The following is a 27,502-nucleotide window of genomic DNA, read 5'->3' on the forward strand; positions in this document are numbered from 1 at the left end:
ACAGTACTTATACAAACTCAAATCCCTTGAGTTGCTGACTATCTATGTCATTACTCTCTTTCTAGGTATCCATGAGTAAGTCAAGTAAATCTGTCATTTGGGTGAAATATCCCTTTAAGAGGAGTGGGTTATATGGAGTAAAGGTGGCATCAAGATTCAGGACATGAGCCTTCTCATTTGTCAGAAAATCCCCTCGATTTCTCCATCTTCAATCTCTCCGTGACCCGTAAACCAATGAGTGGTGGCCATACTTAAGAGGGTATTAATTGTCCAGCAGGTGGATTACTCCCTGTCCTCGCCTACAAGCATTCTGCCTACGTATGAAACCCACGCCAAGATTCAAGATCAACAAATCGCATAGTGAAATACATTATACACTAATTATTTGCAGTTAAATATAGGCTATCGTTTATAGGCTTTCATATCAGCTGGGCTATTGTATAATCTTTCATATAATCATTCAGTAAGAGGAACATATTAGTGGACGATGGTCATTATAGACATTAGTGTGTTCATATTTCAGTGCAGATGCAAAGCATTTATTTGAATTGGTCATTTGAAAAGGCGCCTTTCCATGCGGAAGAGAAGCGACTGAGAAACATCTCATTTCTTCCAAGCTTGTTTCCTCTCACCCTCATGTCCACGTTCACTCTCATCAGAACTTCTCCTCCTTTCCCTGTGACGTTCTCAGGAGGGAGCGAGGAATAGTGTTACTAACAATTGAGAAAAGGCCCAGCTCTCCCTCTCTTTGTCCCTCTCTCTCACTCTGTACCCCTTTCTCCCCCTCTTTATGTCCCACTCCCCCTTCTCTCTGTCTTCCTTCATCTCCTTTCCTCCTCCCTGTGACACCTGGAGCATCCCTAGTTCTAAAGCACCACATGTGCCCTGCACCTTAAACACATGGCCATAGCTAGCAGTCCCCTTACAGCTCCGTCACTGTCACAGCAATGGGTTAGCAATACATACACACAGACACACACACACACACACACACACACACTTCTCTAACTGGGCCAGCAAATGCAATATCACACAGAAGGTGAGAACAAGGTGATTCATGCCTATAATCGGCCACACTCATTAAGCTACCCCCCACCCTACCCCCCCACACGCACACACACTTTGAGGAAATCACATAATAATCACACTGAAATTCATACACAAGATCATTCAAGGTGACTGTTGGAAAGGCCTCATCCATGATAGAAACGCTGAGGGACAACAACAACCAAGTCACACAAACACTGCTTGTAGATTAATATTAGCATTTCTCTGTTCAAATAACCATCAGTATTTGGATTATTCACTTGAAGGGCCCGTCAACACGATTCAACTGGTTGAGTGATTGCCTATGATGTTTAGTGAAGAGGGAATCCATTTTGTGCTGCATAGGGAGGCACATTGGGGACCATAATCAGGACAGACACACAGGTGCAGCTTAGGCTAATTCAATATTTGTCACTGTGATTGAATCCCAACAAATCATCAGGATAATCTGATCGACAGTTCTCTCTAGCTGCAAGGTAATGGGGAAATTAGTTTTAGTGAGCATCATGGCTACACCCTCAGAAACACACATAAGCCCACACACACCTGTCTGCCCGTGATATTTCACACACCAACGACACGCAGACTAGTGTACGTGTGTTTGTGTGTGGATAGTAGTCCCTCTACACAGTGCTGCAGCAACTCCTGTTTAAACCTGTTCTAAGGGTCCCTCAGCAGTACGGCACTTAGAGCTCACTCACATACATATGATTCATGAGCCCCACACACACACACACACACACACACACACACACACACACACACACACACACACACACACACACACACACACACACACACACACACACACACACACACACACACACACACACACACACACACACACACACACACACACACACCATGGGCCTAGTTACAGCAGTGAAGAACAGGAATCAGGATTTCATTTGCTGCCTGCTACCAGGAAAAAGCCCATAAAGACACCACACTGGCTAATGCTACAGTATAGTTACAGGAAGGCTAGCTAGGAGTCTCATTAGGAATAGGCTACCAGGTTCTCCTACTGAATGCTACATTAGGATAACATTATAGTAGAGCAGCATATAACAGAACCTCATTAAAAGCATAACAGCATGAGGATTTACTCAGACTGTACACCTGGCTCTGTAGTTGTAGTTTCCGCAATGCAAAACTCAATCTATTTCACATATTGCCACTATATGGCCATGATGTAAAATACACAAGTAAAACATACTCGAAATGTAAAATACCACATTTCATACCCTATGTCAACCACTAACCTTAATTGTAACCCTTGCCTTTGCCCTGAACCCTTGCTCTTCATGTAGACCAAATAACTGAACAGTTCTGACCAAGTAGTTTGTCCTACCAACATTAGGTTATACTTTATCTAGAACCAAAAAGGGTGCTTTGTCTTGTCCCTGTAGAATAACCCTTTGGTGTCATGTAAAACCCCAACGTCAGAGGGTTCACCAAAAAGGGGATTCTACAGTGATGAGGTAAATAGCCCTTTTTGGTTCTAGGCAGAAAATATTTTTCTAGTGTTTCACAGGCTTCATTCCACTGACTTCCAAGGTAAACTGACCCTACGACAGCGTCAGCTGAAGGGGATCCTAATATAATCGGAGATGTTCCGATTTCTGACCATTTCTGCGTAGCGGTCCGCCAAAGCGTTGCCTTTCCCGATCAAGGTGACTGCATCCTCCTCTATCACAATCATGGTTTTCTGCTGCCCACCTCTTCTCATGCAGTACTGCTTTAAAACACAGGGAATGGTTCTTCCAACCTCCAAATTCCAACCAATTTTGTGATACTGCATCTGTACTCAATGTCATAATCCCCAAACTCCCAAACTCTCAAACACACTCACACACACAGGCACACACACCTTCTCTGTCTGAAGACCAGAAAGCCATTAAAACAATGTTGTTAAGAGTAGCCAAGAAGCACAACATAGTTAACATAGTATAATAAAGAGCAACTTTCTTTATGTATTCAATCAAATGTTTAATGAATGAATGAATAAAGAACAATTTTGAGGACTGTCCAAACTAATGTTGTTTTTTGGTTGTAATAACGGTGCAGAGCAACAGAGAGACCATAGATAAGACTGTACAGGCCAGTGGTTCAGTGTCTCTGGTAAGGCAGACAGACGGCACAAGACAAACGACTACTGCAGCGTCAACAGCGGAGAAAGCCAAGTCAATCTACGCTAGTGATCAACAACACACCGATCTAATCACGTACCGCATAAATACCCACATCAGATGATGTTGATTTAATTGCCGCACAGGTGTGAGGGTCCTGTACAAGGACAGGGGTACTGTACATACACACAGGAACATGGAGAGGCTGGCACACACACATACAGGCACAAACACACTCATGGACAGGCAGACAAAAGCACACACGCACAAACACACACACACACACACACACACTACCTTTTAGCATACTCTCAGAATGAAGCTCAATGTCATCCCCTTCACCTCACCTGCAATTGGAAGAATTCACAAGCAGCTGCCTCTTCACTGACTTTGTGGTTAGAATCAATTTCAGACAAGATTAAACTCTCCGCTGTCTATCAGGTGCGCGCACACACACACACACACACACACACACACAGTAATGTTTGTTAATAACTGCTTGGTTTAGCTAGGGTGAAACCCAGCAGTGCGGATAATGTTTGTCTGAGGGAGTCTCTCAACTCCCACCTGTTTCTACACAGGTCTAAATAAAATATTGGTTCTAATAATGCAGAGCGACAGAGCCAGAGACACAGAGAGGACACATGCAGTACAGCAGTATGAAAAGGAACGAGAGAGAGAGGTTGCAACATTGTAACAGACAGGGGGGGGGGGAAGATATACCCTCTCCAAGGGCATGGGTGAGCCTTTTGCTGAGTGTTTGATGGGTGACATAGTTAGAACACTGTCTGTGGTGGACCCACACACACACACACACACACACACACACACACACACACACACACACGCACACACACACGCCTTCTCTGTCTGCAGAAACTAGAAAGCCCAATAGCATCAAGCAAGCAGAAAAGAACACACTGACCTGGCAACATGGTCCATGCTTCACTCTCCCGACAGTCCTGAGCTTAAAGTCCCCATGCGCGCATGTGCATTCGTGCGTGCGTGTGTGTGAGTATGTGTGTTACTTCTTAGCCTTTTGGTGCTGGACTGCAGCGCTGCCTTGAGTGAGGCTCAGCGAGCATGCTGGGATTACAGTACGATGTACAAAGAAGGAGAGAACAGAGGAAAGAATAGAGAGAGGAGAGGAAGAGTGTGTCTGCATGCGAGCCCGCTGCTGCTAGGTACATTGCAGCCAGAGAGCAAGCTCTCTTACACGCTTCACCATCTCTCTCTCTCTCACTCCCCCTCCCTCTCCCCATTTTACACTTGCATACTGTGACACACACACCCAGCCACGGCACTAGATGGAAAATACTAGTCTTATCTTTTCTACGTAACTCTCTGTCAAAAATAATTTTGCCCTAGCGACTTATGTACCCCTCAAGGGGGGAGGGGAGTGTTGCTGAAGCAGAGAGGGGGCGGGTAGGAGGTAGATCGAGATGACAGGGTAAAGTGGTGATTGAGCCAGATCTGCAACAGCGTTCCGGCTAGGGATGTGTTGACAGAAGAGGAGACGTGTGTGAAGAGCACCATGTAACACACACACACACACAAACACACATCCTTAATCAAGAGCACGATTGATCAAAGGCAATAGGCTGCAGTGTGTGTTAGCTGTGGGGTGCGGACCCGTGGGTGGGGGTGGGAGAGGCTGCTCCATTATGATGGCTTATTGATCAGATCAGTCACAGCTCTGTTTGGCTGTCCTCCCGCCTTACTCAGCCCCTAAGAAAACACACTGGTGGCCCAGGGGCTGCAGATGGGGCAAGAAGACACACCCCTCCAGACGCAGACATACACACACACACGCACACGCAACTTGGTGGTTATAGACACACACATATACAAAGTTTAGAAAAGGACACACACACACACACACACACACACACACACACACACACACACACACACACACACACACACACACACACACACACACACACACACACACACACACACACACACACACCAAAAACACAAGCACACATACACAATGCCATTCACTCATTGTCAAACAGGACCCACCGGCTAAAACGTGATAGAAATATTATTGAAAGAAATGTTTTAGACAGAATACTGCTGTATTGCTTATAACCATGTATTAGGCCTTGCCCTTATGGTAAGGCAGGTTGTGGAAATGTACTGACACTGTTACTGGGCAAAACAGGGTTTGAAGGTTGGAAATAGACTGTGGGAGAAAACAGTACTCATGTCACCTGTTATTGACACGTTATGTTCCAACGCTCAACATCCCTATATTTGTCCTCTCTATAAGGAAGGAAAGTGGCTTTGCTGCTTTAGAGATTTCACTGAATTCTGTCTGGTGTGTCTCTCTGCTTGCAAGGATAATAAAGGACTTAAATTGTGGCTTAACAAGACCCTTGACTCTTGAATCTCACCTTTGCTGAAATACTACAGTGGAGAATTTCTACGACAACCATTACAGAAAAAAACAACTCCCCAAATATGACTCACAAATCAAATAAGCCCAAAGCCTTTCTCTCTCTCACACACACAGACTCTAGGCAGCATCACCACACTTTCAATCAAAGAGCTGTTTATAAAAGACACATTCAGACAGGCCAAAGTGCCCCAAACCGCTCTTGGCAACATATTTGTACAAACTCCTTTCGGAGAAAATATATTCCAAACCAAAGTCAATTCGGAAGCTTTGAGCTTGCGGTGCATCGTCTCCACACTTAAATTAGCAAATCATTCTGTATAACAGCAATTCAGAATCACCAATCCACAGCCAGACAGGTTGATTCAAGCTCCTTCTGGCGTGAATACATAGCAGTCACACGCAATGCAGCATCTATTTAGGAGAGTCAAGCGTAGGTATAGAAATGTTGCTGGTCTTCAAAGTGAAGGGGGAAGGCATTCTATACTGGCCTCAGTGGCCTGTGAAGCTGAAAGGATTCAAACTGTGGCAAACTGTAAATTGCCTCTGGGCGGTGGTGTGATTCAAAGGTTGAAAGGTTGAGAGAGTCAAAGGTTTAGCATTCAGTCTCTGAATGAGTTCTGGCATGACGTTGTTGGCAATCATTCATCTCATATTCATCCGTGCCTTTAGGGCAAGGGTACTCAAATCAATTCCAATTTGTGAGGGTCCAGTCATCAGAAATTCCCATATCAATATAATATTGCTACACAATTGTAAACAGTGGCTATAAGAATCAAGCTCTCTTGGAGTGACAATTGAATTAGATGCAAATCACTTGAACGATATCACCACAGAGCATCGAGCCTTTCAGGGAACGCATATTGGGGATAATGATATCAGTTATTTGAGGATATCTGAAAGGCTGCAAGAGCATTGGGAGCTGATGTTCACCACTCATAAAACCTTTTACATTACACAAATAGATTTCCTGGCTGTCCTTTCGACATTGCAAACTAAGGCAACTAACATGTTGCAAATTATTGAAAAATAGGTATCATGTCATCAGCTTGATAGATAGAGAGCACATCGGATGAAAGGCTAAAGAATCCTAAATATGATTTCTAAAGCATCTGTTTTTGTTGGGAAGACGTCTGGGAGACTTCTGAAGGAATATTGCTTTAAAGCAGACAAAAGACAAAGGTTCAACCAAAAGATAATTAAGATAAGGTCAACAAAAAGAGATTTCAGAGAAAGGAGTATGATTAAACAAACTGAGAAGAGATGATATCATCGCATTATGAAAATCATTGGAATCGACAGATTTAAGGGCCAGTACAACTTTCAGCAGAGTAGCAGCACTTTATACAAAGGCTGTTATTTGTCATCTTTGGAAATTAGATTGCAAATGCAAATCTTTTTCCTCAGTAAGGAACAAACAAACAAAAGGGAGAGGGGCCGAAGAGGGGAGAGCAGACTAAATAGCATCCTCTGAGAGTTGATCAAGGCTATTTAATGCCACTGCAGATGGTGCATGGGGGGAAAGAGACGCAGTGGCTGAAGTCCCCAGTGGCTGGTTTGTTTGGTTTGTGTGTGCGTATGAGAGTGTGTGTGTGTGTGTGTGTGTGTGTGTGTGTGTTTTCTTTTCAGAGGGAGAGAGAGGCACAAGAGGGAGAGAGAGAGTGAGAAAGAGAGAGACAGATACAGAGAGAGCGAAACAGACACTGTGCAAGAGGCTGTGTTTAGACATGAGAGGAAACATCAGACACAGATATCAGAGGGAACAGCCAGTGTTCCCTCTGAGTGATGGTGAAGACCAAGGGCTCTATTTTCATCGTGCTGCAAAACAACGGTATTGTCAAACACAAGTGTGTTGGCAATTTCAGCTTGTAAAAGTTGGCGCTGTAGTCATTTCATATCACAACGCCAAGGATGGCAATTTACCGGTCTCACAGCGAGCACTGAAATAGAGCCCCAAGACACACACACACACACACACACACACACCTTCACCCCTACACACCAGAGTTTTTTTCTGACCAGGAATATTCAGGGCCCTACAGTGCCTATAAGCCAGCCTGCAGGACATCAATTAGCACAGCACAGCCTAAAATTAGCCACCAGAGCTTCCACTCTTCTGGTCCCTCTTGAGAGGTTTCTCGGCTGGCTCCTTTTTTGCATCAGACGAGGAGGAGTCCATGGAGGATTGCATAGAGAGGGTGAGGGAGGGAAGCAGACCTGCTTGGGCCAAGGCTTTGATAATCACTGAAGATATTGTACTGAATACTGAACCAGTCAGTTGCCTCCCTAGGCTTGCAGGTAGGAGGGAAGAGTGATAAAAAAGAGGGGATGGGGAAGGGAGAGAGAAACAAAGGGATTTTAAAAGAAATGAACATCTTTAATCTCAGTCCATATTAAAGTCTTTCACGGTTCATGACATGCCTTGAATCAGAGCTCTTGCCTCTGGGCAAAAATTATTTGCGCATTACTCTTTCTATTCTCGAACCTGAAATTGGTTCCATTATCTCTTTCTCCATATCTGTGTGCACACATCTATGGTTTCTGCTCTGGGTTTGACAGAGGTGCCTGATATCTAGGTTGAAATACCCGGTTGTGAAATGGAACGTAGTACTGTAACTTCTTATTTTGAAGAAGCATGGTTTAAGATTTCCCATCATAAGGTGATCCACTTGTAGATGGCCTCCACTTGTACAAGCCTACAAAATTGCCTAAACAATAAACATTAGGAATGGAAAATCACCAGAAAAAAAACATCTAATATGCATTCATATCTTATAATGACATGGTCACTTCAATATACAGTATGGTACAAGGGGATTAAAAAAGGCAACCTTTGACAGTAGCAGAGCAGCAGAGGAGAATGAGAAGACGATGTGGGTTGGCTAATCAAATCTTATAGTATCTAGTGAACATCTGTGGGCAATTTGATAGACTGACTTCTTTTCATCCCTGACAGTAATAGGGATTATAAAAGTTTGGAATGAACTTCGACTCTTCAGCTTTTGAGAGGGCATAGAAATGTTCGAGATAACGTTGCATTTGTGTTTTTCTTTGCAATCTCCATCAAACTTTAAAGATAAATATTTTGACCTAAACTAAATGTTTAGGAAAATGTTGGAGTATATGCTACTCTTATTAGGCTGTTATTATGCATGCAGAGAGAGAGAAGAATTAGGTATATATGTGTGTGTGTGTGTGTGTGTGTGTGTGTGTGTGTGTGTGTGTGCCTGCACAAGCACGTGTGTGTGTTTGTTTCAGAGTGACAGAAGGAAGATGGATCACATCAATGCATTGCTATTCTAAACCGAGCCGGTGGTAGAAGGATTCTCTTCACAGTGGCCTTGACCTGATTGTTGTGTCCCTATTTATTCACAAGGCTCAGATGGGAGACATAGCAAGAGGAGGTACTGCAGCTTACTGCAGTCTGCCACACAACTAAATATCTTCACCACTGGAGAAAGTTCCAGAGAAAACGACAAAAACGCCCAAATCAGAGCAATTCCTCAGTTATGTGAGCTGACTGAGAAGGAGTGGAATTTGTGCGTGTGTCTGCTTGAGGATGTGTGTTTGTGTAGGGTACTGCATTACTGTGTGTGTGTGTGTGTGTGTGTGTGTGCACGCATGAGTCTGAATGTGTGTGTACAGGGGTGCAAACAAAGAAGAATCAGGAGTGAGAAGCTTACTGCAGTAAAAGCACGGTGTAAAGAGGTTGGGTGTGTTTTGCGTGAATGAATGTGATGAGGGGTATTTTACGAGAGTTGTTGTGTTGTGTATGTATTTTGAGAGGGGTGTGTGTGTGTGTGTGTGTGTGTGTGTGTGTCTAGCAGTGGGTATATGAATGACTTGGGTAATGCTGGCTATCATTCTAGCATTAGGAGGGGAGGCTGGCACTGATCACAGTGAAATGCCAGGGCCTGGGGCACAGATAAACAAGCTGCGGCGCCCTGCCAGCCTGCGGCCACACTGATGGATTAGCCAGCCCGCCTGTTCAGCCAGGGCATCAGCAGGACGACCATTCTGCTTGGAAACAGACACATTCACACGCACGTCCACCAAGGGCATCACCAAGACAACCAACCCCCACCCACTGGCTAATACTGAACTGTACCTCTGCCTACCTGTGTCCATCCCCAACACAGTAGACCCTACATTTGCATCCACAACACAACAAAGTGTGAGTGTGTGTTTTCTGGCTCTAGGGCATCATCAGTACATCAAGCTTCAGGAAGACGATGGCAGGGAACAACGCTAACCAACAACCGTACCCATCATCACTACTACATAATGGACAATCATCTCTCTTGAACAAGGTGCTCCATTCTCCATCCACTGCACCAACAGAATAGAAAGTAGAGTACAAGCAGATCAGAGTCGTGTCAGGTTGAATGCACTACGAAATGTCTGCTAGGCTCATGTGGCCACACAAAAACAAAATGCAATGAAAACATACATCTAGATTTATATTAAAAAAAAAAAAGAAAAAAAAAAAGCATGTTTTCATGAAACATTTTGTATGGTAGAGTACAGTACTGTATAAGGATTTATCATAGTATTCAACCTGGTCCACTTGAGTGACAGTAAGCTTGCATGAGAATGACTCTGGAGGAAAGAGTCATACAGACATTGACAGGCAGCTACTGTACAGCATTCTTCTGTGACTGTGTCCTGTCACTCCATCGCTTTCTCCTCCTTTCTCACTCCTCTCTCCCCTTCTGAATAGACTCCCTGCTAGTGGAAAATCACATTCATGATACGACTGCCACTCAAATGTCAACCTGCATACACAAGCTCAGAGAGAGTGAAGCGTGTCAGGCCCTCTGAATAAAATGTATTTGAAAGCTCTATCGAGCGGCACACTAAAAATGAAAGCTCTTCAGAGCCCTGGTTCAAAGACTGGTTCATAGACTAGGTGCAATCCTTAATAAGTTTTTTCAGCCAAAAGGCTGGCTCACCACTTGTTTTGGTATAATGTTGAGAGGTAGAGCTCCATTTCCAGGAATACCTCTCACTTTGTTTGAAAGCCTGGACAACTTTGTAGTCATCTTTTGTTAAAATAGAGTGGAGAGTAGTGTCACTTTGCCACCAATCAAATATTCTGTATAGAGTAGGGCGACCCCCAAATGGGGATGGGTGCCTATCTTCCATGTGTCTTGCAAAACTTCTTCTTGCTAAATTCTTCCTATAAAATATTGTGATTTAATTTCACCTACCAACTCTGACAAAGCTTCACAGTACACATGGTATGTTCAAGTTTGGTGATGCCAAGGGGGGTGTTCTTGAAACGTCAACTGTACAGAGCCACAGAGCCAATCAATTGTGGAGCTCCATTAAAACAGAATGTCATAATGAATGTCCACCAGACTGTCATAATGAATGTCCACCAGACTTTCATAATGAATGTCCACCAGACTTTCATGGAAGAATAAGAATGAAGCTTGGATGTGTGGTCATGTGAAACCAGGGGACATGTGACCACTCTCAACTGTATAGACAGAGCTCTGGATGCAAGGACTAAGTCATGCTATTTAAATTATAGTTTTAACTGTACTGAAACATCAAGCACATATTTGAGATTTTGAGGATTTTGCGTGTTAGTGGTGTGGCGCTATTGCTCAGGGGGCGTTTCAGACATAATTTAGCAAGTTTTGTGGTGATATGTGTCGAATGAATTTGAAAATCATTAACAAATGCCTTATAAATGATCTAATGAATATTATCATTATGCTTTAACTATTTACTAATAGCATACTAACATCTACTGCAAACATTAACAAATCATTAACATGCATTGTAAATGATCTACAAATAGCTAATAAATTGAAGTTATTATAAAGTGTTACAAAATTACTTTATGCATCAAAGGTAAACTTTGAAACACTTCAAGTCTACCATGTCTCAAGTTCGCCCACGTTTGCTGGCTTGTTGCTGGGAGTTGACTGTATTGTACCATGGTTTGTCAAGGATCAACATAAATTGCTTTAGATAACAAGGCTTTGGACTGCCATCTACACAAAGAGGTTCTGAAACAAAAAGCACTGCATTTGGTATGGGTATAATTTATTGCACAAATTGACACAATTTTAAATTGTGAGTACATGGACACAGAGCCCAATGTTGTAGAAGGGAGAAGTGAGTAGAGCACCATCTCAGAAGTCATGACACCGATGCAAGCATGACCTTTCACCTTCAGGTTTTGAGGAGGGGGAGAAAAGACTTGTTCACATGGTTAATATTGTTGGATTTCACCTTATTAGTTGTGGTCATTCTCATTCATTTCTTATTATTTAATTATTTAATTATTTAATTAATTAATGTGAATCAATCTAGCTCAAACATGTGTTCGTTGACTACGCCCATGTGAACATGCCTGAATGTTGGAGATCGTTGTATTTCGTAGATCATTCGACAAGGGGATATCAGGGTGCACTCGTCAACCAGACCAGCTTAGCCACAGTTCGATAGATAAAGAAACTCACTTCGACTTTTTCATGTCAAGTAAGTTATACCATAAGTCATTGCAGCCAAGGAAAGAATACACCTAAAATATTAATTTTTTAAAAATCGATTGAAATGGTGTTCCGAGTTGTGCTCACCGCTGTGCAACCAACGGTAGAGAAAACCATGGCACTTAGAGAAATAAACCCACTGAAGGAAGCCCATATCTATCAAAGCAAGATGAGCAATTACAGTAGACAGAGAAAAAAGCCTCATAAAGCATCCAGTAGATAGTATTGAAACCCCAAAGCCAGCAAGAAATATACCGCAAGGGAATCGCTAGTCCTTCCCTGAGGCAATCATAGAGCCCAAAAACAGGGAGGTAAATTCAAGCCTTCACCCTGCTGTACGCCCTCAGGGCATTGGAGGTAGAAAGCCAGCCACGTGCAGAGACAACAACCATACAGAGGTAACGCCAGGATGACCTCCCACTGTCTCATGTACGGCCTATCGGTTACATCCCTGGCCCCACACTCAGACTCAGTCAGTCGCCAACAGACACAACAGTCAGCCAATACGCCCTGCAAAGAGAGAAATGCACAATATTAAATCCTGCCTGTTCTTTTTAGTGCTAGCCAACTTCCTTATCCCTTAATTTAGCCTAATAATAAGGCTAATAGGGCTAACAATTACCCCCTCTCACAAGAGGGTTACCGGAGAGAGAGCTAACAGATTGATGTTTCAGTTCAATTGAATAGTGCTTGTTTCTGTTTTGCAGTTGCTAAGTCTGATACAGTACAGTATATAACCCCTTGTTACAACCTGAAAGTGTAGACGGATTTGGTGGCGCCAGCCATGTGATTTAAATGTGTTTAAATGTGGCTGATACAAAGAGAGTGATCGTCTGATCTTCCATTGTGAATGGTGATCAATGCCCCCCCCCTCTCAGCCTGGAACACCTATTTACAGTTGAATGAGCAGGCCTGGTGGACGTCCTGAGGATATCACGCCTTCACTGTCCTCAATTCCTTTGCCATTGTTCCCAACAGGCCTCTCACAGTTTCTCTCCCAGTAAACTCTTTAACCAGAGTAAACTCCTCAAGATTCATTGTAACTTGAGAGGATCGTAATAGCATATTGGGTATTCTTAATGAACAAAAATTAATAGCCTGCATCTCTGATTGCCTGTAAGAATAGAACACTGCATGCCTCAATGAGCTCTGCCTCAATTGTCTCCTTCCATAAATGTGGTTGCTGTGAGTTAAACGCTGAGCTTAGTCATCTGGGTCTTAGATAGAAGGACACACAGCTGTCAGGCAATGGGCCAGGTCGGCCAGATGAATACTGATATTCAGCTGTCTACTGCACAACAGTCCATTAAACTGCACTCTCAACCACCAATCAACACCAGAGGGAAGGAGGGAGGGGAGGGGAGGGGGGGTCTTTTGAGAACAGGAGAGGTTGAGGGTGTAGGGGAGGAGGGGAGAGGTAGAAGAACCAAGCTATCAAGGAGTGAGAGGGGAGGGTAGAAGTCAAAATGAGGAAAAGTGACAGACAGGGAGCAGAGAGAGAGAATTGAAAGAGAATGAGGAGGAGAGATGAGGCTACAATAGGGAATAACAAACAGACAGAGGAGAGAAAGAAAGGAGGGAGGGAGGGAGAGGAGAGAAAAATGAAGAGCAAGGCAGAAAGAGGGAGATGAGGGAAAGAGGAAGACAAGCAGATCGAGAAAAGCGGGAAGTGGAAAAACAGAATGAGTGAGAGAGACAGAGAGAGGGATAGACAAATTATCAACTGAATCCTTATGGAACAAACCTTGTTCCAAGTCCAAATCACAATAAGAGAGATCACAGTATTGCTCCAAACCCCTACAACTCTATTTCTCGTTGGATTGCGGCCGGGGTAGTTATTTGTCACTAATTAAGGGTGAGCAAAATAAGATTGAGTAAGACTTTGGGCGCCATGCATCAGTGCTCGGGTAAAAACTAAATTAATACAAACGTACAAATACAGCCACAAAAAAAAAAATACAGCTTTAATGGTTTAGTCTTGTCTTCTGAAAAGTGTATAAGAAACACTTTGTTGATTTAATGATTTGCCAATGTCCTCCCAAGAGTGGCTCAATACTGACTGTATTGTTCTTCGATAGCGGACATGCAGAAAGATGTGCCTACAATTCAACACCATCAGGCTATTAATTCATCCCAACACTACAACCCTAACCCTAACCCTGACCCCCAAAGTGTGTTGCAACCACACAGCTAGAAAGGGCTAGAAGGACCCTTTGAATCAACATATAGTAAAAGCCTTTCGACAAAGAGGCTTCTACACTGCACCAAAAAGCTTATTCAAAGGGTTATCCTACAGCAGGGGTGCACAAGCTATTTGTCAAGGGGGCCGGTTTCAGATATTAACATGATGCCAGCGACCGGAAAAGGGTATTCACATTGGAGCATTGTTTCTCAAATAACAAATACACGTCTTTAAGAATAAGGAATTGTCCATGATCCTTGACTGCCTAGCTTCCATTTCAGTGATTCTGAGAGGGCATTTACTCAGGCATGAGGGCCAAAAGAACCCCTGTCCTACAAGGACAAGCTAAATAAATCTTTCTGATTCTAGGTAGAACCATAAATGCAATGCACTGTGGTTATTGTGTGGGAATGAAGGCAGTGATCGTAGCATTGTATGATTGAACATTTTATCTAGAACATAAGCAACGTCCAAAACAGCAACAGAGCACTCAGTTATTGATGTGATATAGTCTGTGATATAAATCAATCACGTACAGTAGCTTTCCTACCCAGGGCATAGCAAAACGGGAGATCACACACGAGAAAGCTGGGTCCTACAGGGATACAAACATAATGTGTATACATAGCGCTGTTTCCTGTGATCCTGGCAAATGTAAATGCTGTTCTGAGACAGCCCTGTGTATTGCACATCTATGTGTTACACAACTTCACACCAAGGGCGTTCCAACCAAATTCAGGCAACACCAGCAATTTCTCCAATTTGGAGGCCAACGCTTCCAAAATAACTACTTCCGTAATAACAAACCTGTCTACAACATTTATCCCTTTAGAAAAACAGACAAATAAACAACAGCAGAGTGGCTTCAGTAAATAGTAATTTACAGCCATGTCTGTAATGGTGTAGGGAGTGAAAGCAGACAGACAGACAGGCTAGGGGATGGGTTTGAAAACCAGTGTGACACTGATTGTGGGGTAGCAGGCAGGTGCCCACTTTAGTCCTCAATGCACACTGTCACAGTGACAATTTGGCCAAGAAAACACTTAACACTTGCATACAGAGTGGTGTGTACACCAGATTCAGGAGGAGGCCACGTACGAGCTGGCTGTAGCTATACTGAAAAGTTACCCTGGAAGTGCTGTCCTAGCTCTTACACACACACACAAATCCATACAGCCCCTACAGCCGTCACAATTATAAATCACACAATGATTAAAAAATAATCAATATGAAGCAAGCCATTCACCTACAGTACATACCTCTCTGTTATACTGTACTTATGTAACTGAGGTTCACACATTATCTGATACCAACATTGCGCGCGCGCACACACACGCATGCAGGCACAATCAGAGTGCTTTAGCCAGGTAATCAGTAGAAATGGCAGTGTTGTGGTGATGCATTGAAATCTTGTCTTCAGCCTCCAAAAATGTAACTACAGTATGTCAGCACATTGTCAGACACACACAGGAACATGGATAAACACTCAGCTCCTCTTGTTGTCAGAGACTGGACACAGCGACACACACACACACACACACACACACACACACACACACACAAACACACACACACACACACACACTGCTTTCTATCTGCCAGTTGCCAGGGTGCTAGACGAGACAGGGGGGACAGAGGGATACAGCTCCACACAGCTCCCACTAGCTGCTTCACACCCGCTACCGTTTCTGTGTATGAGGCTACCTGCGAATGTGTGTTATTTTCTGTGCAAGTGAGGTTGATGGACATGTACGGAGGGCCGAAGAAGACTGAAATTGTTGTCATAAAAGATCCAGCTCTTGTCTGTGTGTTTGTCGACGCGCGCTCGCACCTCCTTAATTATTCATCAGGACTGACGGCTGCCCTGCCAGGGCCTGGGAGAGATGCTCCACAAGGGCCTCCAGCCAGCACTGACTGACACACAATACATGGCCTGGCTGGCCCTCCCCTCCCCTCCCCTTTGGTCTCTGATCCTCTCCCCTCCCCTCCCTTCCCCTCTTCCTCTCCTCTCCTGCCTTCTTGCCACTTCTCTTTCCTTCTCTTGCTGTCCACTACCCTCACTACTCCTCCTCCCTTGCCTCCACTCCTTCCCTCCTCCCCTCTCCTCTCCCTTCTGTCTCCTCTCCTCCTCCTACCTCCCCCCTTCTCTCTGCAGCATTTCACTCCCCCAAAAGCTTGGCAGATGGTGACATTCATTCACTGTAACACTGCACAGAACAATTCAGGCCAACTGTCTACGTGCCAGCATTAAGCCTGCCCGTGCACCATGGAAACACTAGGGAGGGGAGAATAGGGTGCTAGTGGATTGTGTGTTTCTTGGGTCTCAAGATTGGGGAGTAATTTTAATCGTTATTAGACTATATCATCTGAGTGACTTAAAATAAACAGTACCTAGTTGCAATTAGATGTACTGTACGGTACCTAGCCCAGACAGTTTTTCTTAGCACGGAGAAACTCTTGGAGAAATACATGTTCATAAGCACTGGGTCTAGATGAAAACCAATAGCATGTGCCAACAGACACAGGTGGACACAGACTACGCAGTATTACATCATTACACAGTTGTCTGTGTCAATCTCTAGACTTCTCTTCACAGCACAGCGAACGCAAGATCATGGCATCTGGCTTCACTATTGCACAGTTGTTGAATGTTAATGTAGAGCTGAGGAAAGTCATTCTCTTTCCTTATGGTTGTGTCATATCCCAGTCCTCATTTAGAGCCCCTCCATGTACAGTATGGTAATACAGTTAAACATTTACTGTACAGTAATTCTTAATTTTCAAGATGACTCCCATCAGTATTCTGTGGTCGTGCTGTCAGTGGATACATCATTCATATCCTAGATCAGCCCTGGTCAGGGGAATAGAGGCACTTATGTCTGATTGATCCTAACAGAAGAAGTGGATGAATGTGTGTGTGTGTGTGTGTTGGTTGGCTTAAGTAAGTTAGCCACTGCTAATGCAAGGGCCCTTATCAGTCTGAGTGATCCTATCATTCTCTGGGCTAGACAACGAAATGCAGAGATGAGAAAACAAACACACACACACACACACGCACACCCCTAAAAGTATCGCCAACAGTAATACTCCTTCCTTATTACAGCCTTGACTAACAATCCATTCCCCAAACCTCATCACACTCGTAATAAAGGCCTATTGAACATACTTGGTTGTTTTCCATGGAGGAAGCATCTAAAGTAGGGTTGGGCGGTATACATTTTTTCATACCTTTATACCATCCTTAAATTTTACCGGGGTATACGGTATTACCGAAAAAAATAACGTTGTGTTACTTATGGGTTGACTGCTATACCGTATGACATTTAGCCACAATTATTTAAACTTTACATCCCGATCACAGCTTGACAAACTAAACTGATGGATAGCATAATATGATAGCTTAATTAGAAGCATCTCCCACTGCATTCGTAAAAATATAACTTGTCTCATGTCCTGTGTCATATAGCCTATAGGCTATAATTTGTCTATACAATATTGATTGAGTTACCGTTATGAGACTATGCTCTGGGAGTCCTAATTCCACTTGCTTCTATTTGAGCTCTCTTTCGGGGCCAGCTGAGAGAAATTGCATGGCAGACTCCAAGGGCCGGTCTGTCCGTCGCCTTCTCCAGTGTTCCTGCACTGTATTTGTCACGCCAGATTGAGGTTCTGGCCAAAACAGTTGAGCCATCGCCAATTCAGGGCCCTGATGGCGGGTGCAATGTTAGCAGCATTGTCGTTATATGTCGTTATGTCGTTTATTCGCATCCAAGTGCCGCGCCGAGTGCATCAATGTTGTCCACCGTGTGGTTTTCTGGAAAAAAGTTAGTCTGTAGGGATTTTGACTGCAGTTTTCAGTCTGGTGTGGCAAAATGGACGGTTAACGACATGTATGGCGTCATGTCAGCGAATACCTGTTTGAACCCGACAGCAGCACTTGAAACTTGACCCCATTTGTGTTCCCATTTCTGGCATCTTTTTCATGCAAATCTCTGCAAATAACCCAGTCCAAATCTGCAGGCTCTCCTTTATCATCAGGTTGGAACTCGAAATGCTGCCATAGCAGCAGTGGCATTTCTTTTAGGGACCAAGTCATTAGCACGAGTGATGTCTTTTTTTCTTAGGTGGAAGAGGTCACATGCTGCTCGCTAAAAGTTTCACTTGTAATTCTTTATCCCTGGCCACGCTGGCAGCAGCGCTGTTACACATTGTGAATTGCCAAACACTGCTTAATTTGGCAGTTTGATAGATAATGGAGCAGACATTTTATGACTGTATTGAAAAGCATACCATGGGCTTTTTCGAATCCCGCGGGATACCGTATTACCGTTACACCGCCCAACCCTAATCTATAGACGGGTGAAGCGTAATGGCGTTTCATCCTTATCTGCTGGCAGTGAGAGATGTCATCACAGACGAGAGCTTAAAAGGCACCAGAGCAATGGAACGGAGATCAGAGCAGAGAAAGAGAAGGGCAGTAGGTACAACTCAACACACACCAAGGGCATTTTGATGGTCGGTCCTATGGACAAGTTTCACTGAAACCCCATGTTAGCATGAGCATCAGGTGTCAGTGGTTTGAGGAGAGACTAACCTTTGACCTCCTCCAGCTCCTCGTCCTGCTCCTCAGTCAGCCGGCTGGGGGGCTGGTAGGGTGGGGGCTGTCTCATCGGGAAGGGGACACCGCCTACGGCTGCTTTCTGCAGAGGGAGATGGGCAGAGACACCATACACACCATACTTTTAGAAAACATCAACCATTTAGAGACATTGGGCAGGAGACCTGCAGTGTGTGGCAGGCTATCCACTGAATCACTGACTCATTCATATAATCAACAAATCTTGGTTTAGGCCATGATTACTGCGATCAGGTGTGTTAGAGCTGGACTTGAGAAAAGCCTGCACACACTGGACATTAGCTGGACACCACTGACACCCTCCTAAAGGCCCAACGTGGCCTTCTCTCCTCCACTCCTGCCCTTCATTTGCACTGATCTAAAACAACTGGACTGGTAAAAGCTAACTCCCCCTCCGGAGGACTTGGGCCATGCTGCTCTGAGCCATCATGTCACTTCATTTCACGTTCCTATTGAAATTGAAAAACTCTTTTCAGCAATCTAGTCAGGCTGACTTTGGATACGGTTGTTATACAGTTGTTAAGATGTTTTTCTTTTCCAATGACTGCACCACCGAGGTGAGGTACTGTACTGTACTGTACCATTACACACATTAAAGTAAGAGATATATTTCCACTGCATAAGAGACAACAATTCTGCTTTATTTGCCACCCCTATTGATATTGCATATGTCAAGGTCAAATTAAACATGACCATCTAATTTTGTAATGTTTCTTTTGGATTTATGGAAACAAGCAGCATTAATATTTGTATTATATTAACTATATTTGTTCAGTCCATACCAGGGCTGTAAAATAAAGTGTTAGTGGGGCAACTCTCTGTGTTAGCAAGAGGAAAGGCACAGCCTTCACCCAGGGGAGGTAGCCCTGTCCTTTCAAATGTCATTGTCAGAGCAGATATGGACAGAAATAGGAAGGACAGGACAGGTGGAGGGGGAAAAAAGAATGGAGAGAAAGGGGATGTGTGTGTGTGTGTGTGTGTGTGTGTGTGAGAGAGAGAGAGAGAGAAAGAGATCCCCCTTTGGAATGTGTTCCTTTTCTATATCCACTCTGATTTAATTGCAGTAGCAGGCAGGCAGGCAAACTCATCAGACTGTATCTGTAGTCGAGTCATGCTTCGTGAACCACAGTGCCCACCTCTCTCCCAAGGAGTAGTCTCACTAAGTCAGACTCCCTTTAATATAGAGTCTGATGGTAAATCCATTGAAAAGTGCTGATGGGATACGGTGCATTTTTGGGGATTTCAACCAAATAAAAAAAATAATATATACAATTGAATGCACACTGCTCATCTGCAAAATGCTTGCATTGTAAACTTCTTTGGCTTACTCTACATTTTCATTTTGTGCAACGTGTGCAAATTATATTGTAATTGTAAACAATAGCGTGCCCAGAGGGGGAGGGTGGACTAGCTTACAACTTCTGACAGCACTTTTTACATCCTGCGCCCCCAGAATGTCATTCGAGAGATGAGATTCTGGTATCCGAGGACAGGACAGGAGAGAGGGAGAGAGGGAGAGAGAGAGAGAGAGGGCAAAGGTTGTTTGTGCTGAGCCTAGTCTACCTTTAAAAGTGTGTGGAGCATAACTTATTCTCAAAGTCAGAAACACATAATATGAACTAAGTGCACCAAGAGGGCATTACTGAATTAAACTCTTAAAGCAATCTTAGTATAATGTAATTTAGGTTTCCTATTCGCTCTTTTCTTCAAAACCCAGTCCTAGTTTCATGTCATGCGTAGATTAGATTAGAGTCCATGCTATCAGTTCTATTTATCCTATCAAATAAAGGAGAAACAACAGTTTTACTCCATAGCTCTGCACCGAATGAGACTGGAATGACCAGAATGAGATTAGAGAGATATTGGAGAAATTCCCAATTTCAACACTATTTCTATTTAGGCAACATGCTTGAGACAACTATACCCCTAACCCCTATAAGGATATGATGATCACAATCTGTAATGTAACCCCCTTATGTCAATTCAACTCTATGGAGTGCCACATACAACAGAAAAGGTCTGGCTACATTGATGCTACCTCTGAGCCAAGTAAACACTCACTGAGCACTTTATTAGGAATACTATATGAATACTGGGTAGGGCCACCTTTGCTCTCAAAACAGCCTCAGTTATTTGTGGCATTGATCCCACAAGATGTTGGAAATATTCTGGTCCATGATGACATCACGCAATTCCTGCAGATTTTTCAGATGCAATTTCAAGCTGTGAATCTCCCGTTCTACCACATCCCGAAGGTGTTCTATTGGATTCAGATCCGGTGACTGGGAAGGCCACTGAAGAACACTGAACTCATTGTCATGTTCATGAAACAGTTTGAGACGACTTTTGCTTTGTGACATGGTGCATTATCATGCTGGAAGTAGCCATTAGAAGATGTGTAAATTGTGGCCATGAAGGGATGCACATGGTCAGCAACAATACTCAAATAGGCTGTGGCATTCAAGCGATGATTGATTGGTATTAACGGGCCCAAAGTGTGCCAAGAAAACCACCTCCACCATGAGAAGGTGTACAGGTGTTCCTAATAAAGTCCTTGGTGAGTGTATAATAATAATAATAATAATAATAATAATAATAATAATAAATGTATTACATTTATAAAGCACTTTTCATTAAACAGGAATAATATCAAAGTGAGGCCAGAACATTTCAGTCCTACTACATGGTACGATATGCTCATGCTGTGTGCAGATTTGAGCTGTGTCCCATTTCTAGATCCTTCTCTTGAAATATGCACTTGTGTACTTACTCACATGGATTAAAAAGCATAAGATTAGTGTAAGCATCTTACGCCAACTCTATGCTTTTGAAATCCTTGCATAGCAGATGGCTGATAGTCTTGAGGACAGGTAAGGAAGAGAGAAGAGAGGAGGGAAGGAGGACAGACTGAGGGAAGGAAGAAAGGATGAAAGGAAAGAAGGAAGAACAGATGGAAGAAAGTGAAAATATGCCTTTCAGAGAATGTTTGTTAAAAAGTACGCAGGCATGTGTGATTGTATGTTTGTTTGTGTGCATGTACTGACTGTATATTGTTGGATAGGCTCTACTGTGAAAATGTTGGACAACTTCCTCAGTTCTTTTAATGTCTTTTGCTCGCTTTTACCCTCTCTCTCCCCTTCTCCAAAGGGAGATATACAGTACATTTGTATTTGGACTCATGAGTTCAAAAATTAATTAACTGTTATGGATAATGTGATGTAATTAAAAACTGCTCATGATCGTGCTTAAACAGTCCGCCATCCTCCAGAGGTGGGCGTGATGCTGCCTGAAATCTGATCTTTTAAGAAAATGAATAAGGCTTTAATTAATTGTCAAATGACACCATTTTTAATCAAGCTATCCTCTGGGCAATCTAACACTGATGAAAGCTGATTGGTTCCTGATTGAGATCTAACATCTCCCTGAAGAAGAGTTGTGAACTCTCCTTGAACCTGCTCTCTCTCTCTCTCTGAGTTGAGTTGTGAGGTCTTTCCCTCGAGCCCCGTACATTTTGCTTCTGTGAGAGAGTAACAATAAAAGTATAGATAAGTTACAGTGAATCAGATCCCCCCCCCCCTCCCAGTGCCAGAGAGTGGGCTGCTTACCGGCATGGCTTTCCTCTTTGCCTTGTGTTTGCTGTAACTGGGCGCCGTTAACGAGACAGGCTGCAGAGAGAAACACACACACACAGACACACGTGCACACACACACAGACACACGTGCACACACACACAGACACAGACACACACGTGCACACAAACACACAGACACATGTGCACACACACACACACGTGCACACACACACACACACACACACACACACACACACACACACACACACACACACACACACAGACACAGACACAGACACAGACACAAAGGTATACACACAAACACACAGGAAGAAAGAGTGTGAGACACCATTCATCCTTAGATAAGAGAAACACCAAGCACCAGCCCCGAAATAACTAGCAACACCACAGACCTAGCCTACATCAAGCAGAGCAAAGTGTGTTTGAAGCTGTGTGATCAAAACCAGTTATCTAAGGCAAAGAGGGGGTGCCAATCCCACCCCTAAAAATGAGCAGCCCACCCAAAACCGTAGAGTTTGAGCTTCAGTAGACTTTGTAGGATGAAGACTGGGTAATAAGGCCTATCATACAGCATTTGTATAGGTGATAGAGAAGCAGATGGGGAGGATAAGTCCAAAAACAGCTGCTGCTCTCAGTGCCTTATCAGTTGTGAGGGGAGAGGAGTGAGCTGAGTTAGTTGAGTGAGTGAGTTGAGTGAGTTGAGTGAGTGAGTTGAGTGAGTTGAGTGAGTTGAGTGAGTTGAGTTAGTTGAGTGAGTGAGTTGAGTGAGTGAGTTGAGTGGGCTGAGTGAGTGAGTTGAGTGAGTTGAGTGAGTGAGTTGAGTGAGTGAGTTGAGTGAGCTGAGTGAGCTGAGTGAGTGAGTGAGAGAGTGAGTTTACCCGCGGGGTGGCAGACAGGCTCTGGACCACAAAGACCACAGGACTGGGAGCAGCTTTGATGGCCTGCACAGCCTCCTCATGACTGGCACTGTGGAGATCCACTCCTGATACCTGACAGAGAGAGATAGATGGGGGTTGTTGTGTAGTGTTGCAGTAGTGTTGATATACCGTAGCATTTCTTCAGCCTTGCTGCAGTGTTACTTTAGCACTGCTGTGGCACTAAAGCAGTTTTACCTTCGAGTAGCATTACTATGCTGTCATAGTACCATGGCTATAGCATTGTAGTACCATGGCTATAGCATTGTAGTACCATGGCTATAGCATTGTAGTACCATGGCTATAACATTGTAGTACCATGGCTATAGCATTGTGGTATAGCATGCCTGTATCACATCCCTGCAGCACACAGTGGCCTCTCTCTCACCTGCAGGATCTTGTCTCCGGTCTTGAGGGCGTGTGTGCGTCCGGCAGGGCTCTCTGCCAGCACCTGCTTGATAAAGATGCCCTTCAGCTCCTCCCCGTTTCTCAGACGTTTGATCACGCTGCGCCCGCCTACGATGCTGATGCCCAGGGACTCGCCTGGCTCCTGCCACACCTCCACTCTGGAGGACATACACACACACACACACACACACACTTGACTAAGTCTGCCATTATTAAATCTCTCATTTTACTCCATTAAGTGTAGCATATTGAGATTGTTTATGTGTGGTCCTGCAAGGCTTGTAGTGAGAGAGCTATCCCCCCCCCCCCCCTCTTTACCTGCGTGGGGGTCCCCAGTGGCTGAAGGCAGGGGTCTCTTCACCTTCTCCCTCCTCCCTCTCAGGTAGATCACTAAGAATACACACACACACACACACACACACACACACACACACACACACACACACACACACACACACACACACACACACACACACACACACACACACACACACACACACACACACACACACACACACACACACACACAAAAGAAGTTTTAGATCTCGGGGTGACAATTCTAGACTCCATGTAAAGTGAAGTGAATATGATGGTGTGTTCTCTTACCTGTGGTCACCTCTGATTGGTGGTGCGGCTCCTCCCCGACCCCTCCTCTTCCTCTTTTCAGTGTCAATGAAGCGCACAGACCTAGTGGATAAAACATGGACTCCCATTACACGTATACCTATGTACAGTATATACAGTGTGTGGGCAAGGTAACTTCTATCTGTACTTTAGGCTCATGTAGATGCCTATATGATTTGTATAACATACAATGTTATATTATATTATATTAATATGATAGACTATATTATATGATAGTATTTCTCCCCTATAATCTAAATCATCAAAAATGTTTTCCGCTACTGCCAATTGGCAGCATAAAGTAACAAACATCATGCTCACTCCAAAGTCTTTACTTTTCAAAAATATGAAATATATTATGTGAAAAGCTTGGAAACTGCAGCAATAGTGCCACTGAGCACCATCCTACAGTACGCCTGGTTACTTTACTGTGTCTGTACATCACTGCAATTGTACAGACTTATTCACTCGCCAATAAGCCTGCAACCTCTACCTCTGGCTAAGGGGAAAATAATAGTTTTCCTAGGAAAGTGTGTCTGTTCTATTTCAAAGAAACCATTCAACTAGAGCTTGGACCCATATGTATTCCTGAGGCAAAGAAAAGAGATCTGACAAGTGAATTTGGTATTCATACAGCATCAAGCCGGAGATAGATAGACTCTGAAATAGATTAATAGAAAGGGAGACACTGTGTGTGTGTGTGTGTGTGTGTGTGTGTGTGTGTGTGTGTGTGTGTGAGAGAGAGAGAGAATGGGTCTCTTATGAACATGATGAGTCAAACATCGTCTGGGCCTCTCTCTGGTTTAATAGAGTTGAAAAGGTAGGGAGGAAATAGAAAAATGGGCGGCTGTGCGGAACACGACGAAGATATCATATTAGACCCAGGGCTTTTATATGGAGTTTACAGGGGTGATAACTAGCCAACCAAGTTAGCATGTTTTTTTGCATGTTTTTTTTTAGTGTTGGAGGACATAAAGTCCGAAGTCAGGCCCCACAATTACTCAGCCTTTGCACAAGAATATTATTAGAATTGATAATTTTCAAGTGGAAGTAAAACATATATATATAACATTAAGTCTTATTAAACTGCTGAAATATTGAGAATGTCATGTACTCATGTTTGGGAGAGGAGTGTGTTCTCAAAGCACCAAGCACATTTCAACTGTACGATCATTTTGTATAAACAAGTTTCAATGGAGATCAAATTAAATATCAATATGTGTGAGTGAGTGCATGTGTGTGTGTGTGTGTGTGTGTGTGTGTGTGTGTGTGTGTGTGTGTGTGTGTGTGTGTGTATACCCAGTAGTCTGCTTGTTTTGAGAGAGCTATGTTGATTTCCATTCTCTCCCACCGTGACACAACATCCATCTCCTCACATAACCAAGCAGACAGCTAGCACAGCTTGAGCTCTCATACGCTTTAGTGTGTGACCACCCCCTCCGGCAGCTCTTTTATCTCTGCAAGCTACACACACACACACAGGCCTTGAAGCCACTGTGAATGCAGGGGTAAATAAAACAAATGCAGGGTATGTTTTTTTTTTTTTTTTTACATTTTCCAATATACAGTTAGGTTTGGATTCATGGCTGACGCAGTCTGCAGGGCTATTGATCACTGTCATACCCCAGTTGACCAGCAGAGGAGGCTGCAAACCCACTAGAGACCAAGAGGATCCGCATTTCAACTCAGTAGAAAGGCATTGATTGTGCTTTTGTGTTTAAAGACACAATGAGCATCCATTGTAAAATGTCTAAAAATGTCACCAAAATGTATTTAGTATACGTTAATTAAATACGGCATTGATAAAATGCTGGGGTGATGCTATATAGACACAAAAAGAAGGATCAAATCTATTGCTGAAGTGTGTGAGAGAGAGAGAGAAGAGAGTGACAGAAAGAGTGTGTGCATGACAGAGAGTGGGGTACGAACTCTGTGTCTGTGTCAGTCAGGGTGAGCTCTGATCCTCCGTTCCTGGAGTCTGAGTCTGCCTCACTGTCCCCAGTCTCCACCCATGGGTCCACCGATTGACCTGGACACACACACACGGTCAAACACAAACCTACCTGGTCCGCACAAAAACACTTACATATACCTACCCTACACTACCCCACCCCACCCACCCACCCCCCTACACAGTATGCACGCGCACGCACGCACGCACACACACATACACACATACACACATACACACATACACACATACACACATACACACATACACACACACTCACCAAGGGAGAGCTGGCCAAGCGGGACTCTAGGTTCCAGCTCATGCCTCAGAATCTCTTCCTCTATTCTATCTCCAAGCTCCTCCGCCTCCTCTTCAGCCTGCTTAGAGTGCAAGACAACATGGATTACAACCCATAATACCTAGACCTCCCCAAAATGGATCAAAGCCTTGGAGTGCGCCCCAATAGTCTCTCATCCACTCTCCTTGCTTCCTTCTCAAAACACATTGGAGAAGATCCAATGTCCCCCTCCATAGACTTTCACATTCAATATGTTTTAGGAAGGAAGCGGCCGAGGAGTTACTCTCAGATCATATTCCCCTCTGTCCGGCCTGGCTGGCCTAACCCAACAGAAGTTCCCTTTGATTCACTTTCCTGAATCTCAGTCCGGAATCGCCATTATTAGAAACCAAGGCTGTGTCTGAAAGCTCATACTGCCGACTGTTTACTTAAAGTATGCACTACATACTAAATCAGACTGAGTCTACTGTTCAGTACAAATTAATGCTGTAATCAACACATTTTAAATCTCATCCGTACTGAGAAATCTCTGGTATACTGCAATTGGTTCAATTGCTCTACAGCGCCCTCCCTTGTCCTGTTTCATTGATTTCTGAGACTAAAATCAGAACTTACTTCCTCAATAGTGTGCAGTGAATTCACACTACATGGAAAAGCACATTTCGTATGAATTCCTGGCATTTTAAACATACTACATTTGGTACATTTCTAAGACATTTAGAAAACACTCTGCATGTTAAAAAAGCTGACTAAATAGGTCAAGCTTTCAGACACAGCCTGCTTCCATCATTGAGCTCACAGTGCTCACCT

At 43.8% G+C, this 27,502-nt stretch overlaps 1 protein-coding gene across 6 annotated transcripts in view; it reads right to left on the reverse strand.

Moving 5' to 3' along the window:
* patj (PATJ crumbs cell polarity complex component) overlaps window positions 1-27,502 on the reverse strand; it is an 89,174-nt gene that overhangs the window by 26,803 nt on the left and 34,869 nt on the right. For 4 of the 6 annotated variants that reach the window (XM_083671694.1, XM_083671696.1, XM_083671691.1 and 1 more), the window contains exons 21-29: window positions 27,501-27,502; window positions 26,675-26,774; window positions 26,373-26,472; window positions 24,426-24,506; window positions 24,138-24,209; window positions 23,800-23,977; window positions 23,376-23,486; window positions 22,510-22,569; window positions 18,863-18,968 (exon numbers count right to left, since the gene is read on the reverse strand). The exon at window positions 27,501-27,502 is cut by the window's right edge and continues 382 nt beyond it. In XM_083671694.1, the coding sequence (XP_083527820.1) occupies window positions 18,863-18,968; window positions 22,510-22,569; window positions 23,376-23,486; window positions 23,800-23,977; window positions 24,138-24,209; window positions 24,426-24,506; window positions 26,373-26,472; window positions 26,675-26,774; window positions 27,501-27,502 (810 nt within the window). The remainder of the gene's footprint in view (window positions 1-18,862; window positions 18,969-22,509; window positions 22,570-23,375; window positions 23,487-23,799; window positions 23,978-24,137; window positions 24,210-24,425; window positions 24,507-26,372; window positions 26,473-26,674; window positions 26,775-27,500) is intronic. The other 2 variants (XM_083671693.1, XM_083671695.1) reach the window with 2 other exon arrangements.

This window comes from Argentina silus (assembly GCF_951799395.1).
Source record: "Argentina silus genome assembly, chromosome: 6".
NCBI lineage: Eukaryota > Metazoa > Chordata > Actinopteri > Argentiniformes > Argentinidae > Argentina > Argentina silus.